Source organism: Crotalus tigris, unplaced genomic scaffold (assembly GCF_016545835.1).
Source record: "Crotalus tigris isolate CLP2741 ecotype Arizona unplaced genomic scaffold, ASM1654583v1 scf7180000024359.8030256, whole genome shotgun sequence".
In the NCBI taxonomy this organism is placed as follows: Eukaryota; Metazoa; Chordata; class Lepidosauria; order Squamata; family Viperidae; genus Crotalus; species Crotalus tigris.
The window spans coordinates 2,374,548-2,382,349 of NW_024100528.1; the positions used below are offsets into that span (position 1 = coordinate 2,374,548).

The 7,802-nt window shown below is 35.3% G+C and overlaps 1 protein-coding gene across 2 annotated transcripts in view; it reads right to left on the minus strand.

Annotated features, from left to right (window-relative positions):
* Positions 1–7,447, minus strand: part of CFAP44 (cilia and flagella associated protein 44) — a 65,690-nt gene extending 58,243 nt beyond the window's left edge. For both annotated transcript variants that reach the window (XM_039327374.1, XM_039327375.1), the window contains exons 1-3: positions 7,278–7,447; positions 2,891–2,965; positions 947–1,030 (exon numbers count right to left, since the gene is read on the minus strand). In XM_039327374.1, coding sequence (XP_039183308.1) covers positions 947–1,030; positions 2,891–2,965; positions 7,278–7,317 — 199 coding nt within the window. In that variant the 5' untranslated portion in view covers positions 7,318–7,447. The remainder of the gene's footprint in view (positions 1–946; positions 1,031–2,890; positions 2,966–7,277) is intronic.
* Between the last annotated feature and the right edge of the window lie 355 nt (positions 7,448–7,802).

Below are 7,802 nucleotides of genomic sequence, written 5' to 3' on the forward strand. Positions count from 1 at the left end.
CTTAATGGACTTGAACCATTGTGTATTTAACTTGAATCTTTGTGGGTTTAATTTGAATTTTGCTACAATAGGCTCCATTTTTAACAATGTCATCCTTAAATCAGAGCATTCTTAACTTGGGGACTTGCTGTACTCATAACAATTTTGGTTATCTTCTGAACTCCCAAACTAATGAAATATTTTAAATGATTTAAGGTTTAAAATATTTTAAACGGCTAAAATTTTGGGAAAATGTGTATATGATCTTTTGTGGCTTGCAGGACGTTTATGTGCAGTATTGGGTTCTTGGTTGAGATTGTATGAAATTTTAGGAATAAGCTCACTGAAATCTTGCCAGATTTAGAAGTCTTGTAAGATTTTTACCATTTTTAAGACAACTGATAAACACTTGTCACCCGAAATAATATTTGAACCGAGAGGTTCAGGCATAATCAAGCAAATGTGGCTACATAAATATAGTTTCTTTGGACCAGTTATGCAACACAAAGCAGCACAAGTCATAGCAATTAATTTCTGAAAAATAAAACTTTGAGATTACAAATTACTTTAAGATTGACTGATTATTGATTGATTAGACCTATATGGCTACATGCGGGAAGAGCGAGGCCTTCATGGCTCTTTGAAAGGCTAAAAGGGTAAAGGTCCCTTAGATCTCAGATGTTATGCTGTTCCAAAGTGCTGAAGCAGCTACCAAGAAGGTGCATCTATGAGATTCCATCAAGTGGCAACATTTAAGAGAGGTGAACTGGGACGTGTCCACACAATCTAAACTAGTAGGACAGGCAAATACTAGGTAGATCAAGAATAAATGCTTAAATCCCAGATGTAAATTTCATTACCTACTTTTTCATTACTTAGCGTATGAAAATAATTGCACAAAAGAGCTGAATAGAGGGAGTGTATAAAAATACACTTTTCAAGTCCACAGATTGCGAACAACACTCACCTTCACTTGCAGCACTTCCCACATCCTCATACTCATCTTCAGCTAGCTTTTCTCCTTCTTCTCCTTCTGGAGATGATTTAGTTTCTACAAATAAATAAGAAAATTATGTATATGTACAGTATATATTAACACACAAACACACACATGCATACACACAGATTTTTTAGTCACCTTTCAGCCCAAAGGGGGTCCTAAAGTGCCTTATATTGGAAAACATTAAACAATGAAAAAGATTAAAACAATTTTCACATGCAGAAAAGCCTGAGTGACAAAATATTTTTAAAGACATAGAAAAGGCTCATGTACTTAAAGTCATTCAATGACTCATAAGTAAGTATTGGCTTGCTTTCTTGAGAAAAATTATTCTACAAACCAAAGTGCGATCGCAGAAAAAGTTCTGTCACAGACTTAGAGCAATTCAGCTTCACTTGGTAGGGGGTCATAGGAATAGCAATGTTAAAATGTTTTATCTGCTTTGCTTGAAAATAAAAAAAATTCTATGCCTAATGGACCTAGTCAATGCACATCTGAGAGCAAGACAGATAAAAAACAATACACAACATGATCTTAGCATAAGCTGTCTAGGATATATACTAAGTTGAAAAATCAAAATCTGGCTTAATTTCTCTTTAAAAATTATTTGTGTTTCAGGTTTTCCATACAAAGAAAACCTGTAGCAATTGGTACCACATTCAAATATATTTTGATGGAAGTAAACATTGTTGCAACTATGTTTTTATAAACTGAGCAATAATTTGAGAAGGCTGGTGGCCTTCAATCTTCTAAAACCTACCACAAAGCATATTTGCAAGAACTACAGATAGTCCTTGACGTATGACAGTAATTGGGACTAGAATTTTCATTGCTAAGCACTGTGGTTTCAAAGTGTGACCATATTGCTTAGTGAGGGCAATCGTTGCAATTCTGATTGCTATAATTAACTGAATCGCTCAGTTGTTATCATTATTAGATGAGGCAACTTCCTACTGGCTTCCCCTGACCATGTCTGTGAGGAAGCTGGCAGGAAGTTGTTAAGTCTCAGGCAGCTTGTGATCAGGCTAGCAGGCAGGTAAGTAGCTGCTATTATGCGGGGGAGGGTGCGAGGGAATGCATAAGGATGTGAGAGAATCACAGCAAGGCTTGAGAAAGATGCCCAAGGGTGAGGGATGTGTGAAGGTGGAAGGAGGAATGGCAAAGGTTGAGGGATATGCAGGAGTTTCAAGTGCAGGGAGAGTGCATGGGGTGCATTGGGGTGTGGAAGGATGCGAGGGAGGTGCAACAAGGTTCAGAAAGAGTTCAAGAGGATGTGCAAGGGTGCAAGAGGCACAGAGAGACTCATGGAGGTGCACAAATGTAAACGGGCTAGGCAAGGGTTTGCAGGTAGGGAAGACTTACCAAGCAACTTGTGAACTTCCCTGCCAGCTTCCCTATTAAATTTCTGGGGAAGCTGGTAGTGAAAGTTTGCAAATGGCAATGACATGATTGTGAGTTGTTGCAACTAGTTGTAAGTGCAAGCTGGTTGTCAAGTACCCAAATCAAGATCAATTGACTTGAGGATGCTGGGACAGCCAGAACTCTGAGGACCAATCCTAACCATCATTTGTTCAGTGCCATTGAACTTTGAATGATCACTGAGTGAATGATCTTACGTTGAGGACTACTGTAACTGTGCAGCAAATAAATCTACTGATTCTTATTACTGAATTAATTCCATCACTTACACCAACACAACAAAAATGAAAGCAATTTAGCTTTTTGAATTTTTCTAAAACTAAATAGATTTACAAGATAAAGCCACAAAATATCAGCTCTATTATCATCTATTTACAAATGATTCTTAAAGTACAGCAATTATTGCATCTTTCTATCAATGATATATCTTTATTTTAGCAGCCATGTCTCTTGAAATGGCACTTCCTGTAATGATTGGTTAGCAATATTCACCAGCTGATGCTTCTTTTATCTCTTCCTGCTGCTGTTCTGCTACAGTTGGTACCTCTTCTGGTTTTTCACTTGTATCTGTAAGCAATATCACAAATATTTAAATATGCCTTTAATAGGGTGCATTTTGATCATCTAACCCACAAATTCTACATTTAATTGTCCAATTTGTCCTATGGAGCATAGAAATATATATCTTAATTTTATATCTACATTATTAGCCATATTAATGGAACTTTTAAAAACAGTTTTCAGTCAAGTTGAAGGATTTCTGTCAACAAAACCATTAGTGTAGTGAAAGCTTTTATTCATAAGATATTACATATTGAGAAAAAATATATAATCATCGTTATTTTCAAATACAGAAATAGAATATTAACATTAACAATTTATGTATTTTTTTTTAATCACAATGTGGTTTTAGTGCATAACATGAATTTACACATATTCACCGCTTTACTGATTGTTAGAAACTCATAGCTTGGTACTTTGAATTCTATGAAACACACAAATACATTTTGAGACTGAACTTCTATATAATTAAAGAAATGAATAAACTGACTGTATTTCTTGTACAAAGTTTTTCAGACATAGACATAGACAAACATTTGAAGACATGGGAAATTATTTCCATACATAAAACTTGGTGAAAACATTATGATTTTAAATAGTTTCAGTGAAGAATTCTTTATAAAATAGAGTATCCTTTTGAACCATTTCCAGGGGTTGGGAATGGGCAGTACTGTGTTGTGCTGGTTTTCTTCTTTCTCCAAGGATGGTTCTATTCAGTCTTGCCTATGGCCCTTGCTTTGCAGGGTGCAGCAGGACTTACCGTAGCATTCTTCCCACTTCTGTTGACATCTACATGAAGCCAGTAGGTAAAATGCATATCTTTTTTTTTATTATTTTTTTTATTGAAATTTTTTTATAAATTTTTACAGAAAAACAAAAAAATAACAATACAACAACAGCATAAACAAGAAACTAAACAAAACAAAACAAAACAACCCTTCCCCTACCCCCCCCCCAGAATACCCACTCCCTCCCCCCCCCGGAGCTTCCCAGAGCAGAATGTAGGCTTAATTAAGAAAAATTAAAAAAGTTATATATATATATATAAAAAAAGAATATAACACTAAGATATATATATATATATATATATATATATATATATATATATATATATATATATATAAAAATAAAGGTTATGAAAAAGCTAAATGGTATTTTTTTATATCCAATTTAAATTGTATAAACTTTATCCATTTATCCCAAACAGCAAGAAATTTCTCTTGCGATTATTCTTTTAAAAAAGCCAAAATCTTTGCCATTTCCGCCAAATAAGACACTTTAAGAAACCATTCCTGCAAAGTGGGCAAAGATTCCTTCTTCCAATATTGTGCTACTAACAGCCTTGCGGCTGTGATCAAATTTAACATCAATATAACCTCCTTTGTGTCACAATCCGTAACTATACCTAACAAAAATAATTGTGGAGTAAATTCTACCCTCCTTCTAAAAATTCTCTGAATATTCCACCATATCTTAATCCAAAAGGCTTTTATATTTCTGCACGATGACCAAATATGATAATAGGTGGCATCCAAACAACCACATCTCCAACATTTAGGCTGTAGGTCAGGGTACATAAAAGACATTTTTTGTGGGTCAAGGTGTCATCTATAAAACATTTTGTAGAAATTCTCCCTTAAATTCTGTGCTTGTGTAAATTTAACATTTCTCACCCAAATGGTTTCCCAGGTATCCAGTAGGACTGGTTCACCAAAATTTTGCGCCCATCTGATCATACAATCTTTAATTAATTCTGTTTCTGAGTCCAATTCCACTAAAACCCCATAAATTCTCTTAATATGAGTTTGTCTTTGATCCTTCACTTGCTTAATAAGATTTTCATCTTCTCTGAGAAAACCCAGCTTATGATCCATCTTCCATCTATCTACTAATTGCCTATATTGAAACCAAGAATAAGTAATGTTTTCATGTACTAACTCTTCCAGTAGTTTTAACTGCCAATTTTGTCCATCCCATCTAAGTAACTGTGTATAAGACACCATGTCCATTTTAACACCTCTTTTTATTCCTTCTATCGCATGCCATGGTATAGCCCATAGTGGTACTTTAAAATCACTTTTATAATATTTTCTCCAAACCCTAAGTAAAGAGATTCTTATAATATGAGATTTAAAAGCCCGATCCACTTTTTTATTAAATATTAAATAGGCATGCCAACCAAAAAGTAAATCCCATCCCTCCAAATGAAGTATCTCAAGGTTTGTTAAATTTACCCAATCACTGATTAATGTTAAAACCACCGCATCATAGTATAATTTCAAATTCGGTACCTTGAGTCCACCCCTCTCACAGAAGTCTTGCATGATTTTAAACTTAACCCTAGGCTTTTTCCCTGCCCAAATGAATTTATTAATACCTTTCTGCCATTCACTTAAGTTAATCTCGTTCTTCAAAATCGGTAGCATTTGAAACAAAAAAAGAAACTTGGGTAGAATATTCATTTTTATCACTGCAATTCTTCCCATGAGGGATAATTGCAACTTCTCCCAATTCCTCAGGTCTTTCTGTACACTGACCCACAACCTTTCATAATTATTTTTAAACAATTTTGCATTAGAAACAGATAACAACACCCCCAAATATTTTACCTTATTAACAATTTCAAAATCCGTCAGGTTAGCCAGAATCTGCTTCTCCCGAATAGTCATATTTTTAGGTAGGATTTTAGTCTTATTAACATTAATCTTGAAACCCGAAACCAAACCATAGTGATAAATCAACTGCAATAACTTTACTACAGAATGAGTAGGTTGCGACAAAGTAACCACCAAGTCGTCCGCAAAAGCTCTTAACTTATATTCTTTTTTGTTAACTTCTATTCCTTTTATTTCCTGCGACTCTCGAATTTTGATCAACAATATTTCCAGTGTTAAAACAAACAACAACGGTGATAATGGACATCCCTGTCTAGTACCTTTCTCTATTGTAAAAACCTCTGACAAGCCTCCATTAACAATAAGTTGAGCCGTTTGTTTTTGGTATATTACCGTAAGAGCTTGTAATATCTTTTCACCAAAATTCATCTCTTCAATTACTCTTAACATAAAATGCCAATTCAATTGATCAAAAGCTTTTTCAGCATCTAAAAATATCAGCCCTGCAGGAACTTGGTTGTTCTTGTCTAAATATTCTAATAAATTAAACTGGTTCTATTCAGTCTTGCCTATGGCCCTTGCTTTGCAGGGTGCAGCAGGACTTACCGTAGCATTCTTCCCACTTCTGTTGACATCTACATGAAGCCAGTAGGTAAAATGCATATCTTATGATCATGAGATGAAGTCATTGAATGATTTGTATGTGTTTATTGCCTACCTCAGTGGTTAAAAAGGCTAAAATATCAGTGTTCTTATGCTAGAGATGTAATATATTTGAGAGCAGTCTAATATACAAGACCTGGATGTCACTTTGGCTGTCTCATTTGGTTTAGTATTCATCCTACTGTTAAAAAAGACTTGGGAAACCAAAGTGAGGTTTCAGGATGAAAGTATAATATTGAATTACATACCAAAAATTTATGAAGATGTGTGCGGACTTTTTGTCTGCTTGGAATATACCAGAGTAAAGATAATTCTGCACAGACATTTATCCTTATGGAATTACAATCCCATCTTGAAGAATTATACTCGACCACTGAATTAGCTGCCCATAGACATATGGAAAGATTGACCAATATGATTCAGTGTGGATAATGATTAACTTGTAATTTAAAAACTAAGCTACTTTACACATTTTCTTATTTTTTTATATTTTATACTTGTGTTTTGTATTTTGTTGTATATTTTGTCTTTTTCTTTCCTCTCTTGCACATTACTGCAATAAAAAATAAAATTTTAAAGCCTAGTGCTTGGTACAGCTCAAAGCAGTAACTGCACTTTCTAGGAATGGCACTCATATATATGCTAACAATTAAATACCAAATGTTACATGTAGGAAAAGTCAAAAAGCTACAGCAAGAAATGTTAAGTTAAAGCTATCTTGTGTTTTTATAGCAAATCTGAGAAATATGCTTCTTTCTGGATTCTGCATCCCCCCAAAGGGAGGAAAAGAGTCGTCAATGGATGTTACTTGATCATGTTTATTAACATTCTCCCCCTTTCAATATGAAGACATGATCTCCAAAAAGTACTCCAATGACTCTGAAGCCATTTACTATTTCAATAAATGCATTTGCCTGCTTTTACTCTACTAATAAGCAATTCGTTGCTATGAAAAAGGGACACTTTCGGCGGATGAGGTGTTTCACGGTCAAGGGAAGTCAATTCCAAGAAGTCTTACGTGGAGAAAGCGGGAAAGTTACCTTTTGCTTCGTCGCCCTCCTGTTCCCCACTCGGCTCCATTGTAGTTGACACTGGTTGCTTAGCAACCAAAGACGGGCGCCCGAAGATATCTGGGAAATTGAGTTTTAAAATTGCGCGTGCTTCAGACGCCTGCGTGAAGTAATAGGATCGTCGTGGTGGCTTTACTGGGTATTTTCATACAGCGATTCCGTACCTGTAAACTTTGCTTCTGTATTAACTGGCGGACATAGGAAGTCATTTTGTACAGGAAGAAGACGGAAGAAATGTGTTCCTTATATAAGCAGGTTTGGAATGGTGGCGGTAAATTGAAAATTGAGGGATAAAAAGCGAACAAGAATCAGTTTGTGGATTGAAGTCCTCGTTTACTTTCTAGTTTTGCTGGACTGCAACTCCCATAGTCGCCGGCCGCTACTCCTATTCATTTGAGATCTACGGAAACGCGGAGACTGTTAATTTGATCAGTCCGAAAATAAATGACTCCGCGTTCAAGAAGTTTCCTCTTACAGCGTGTTAAAAGAGGGAGC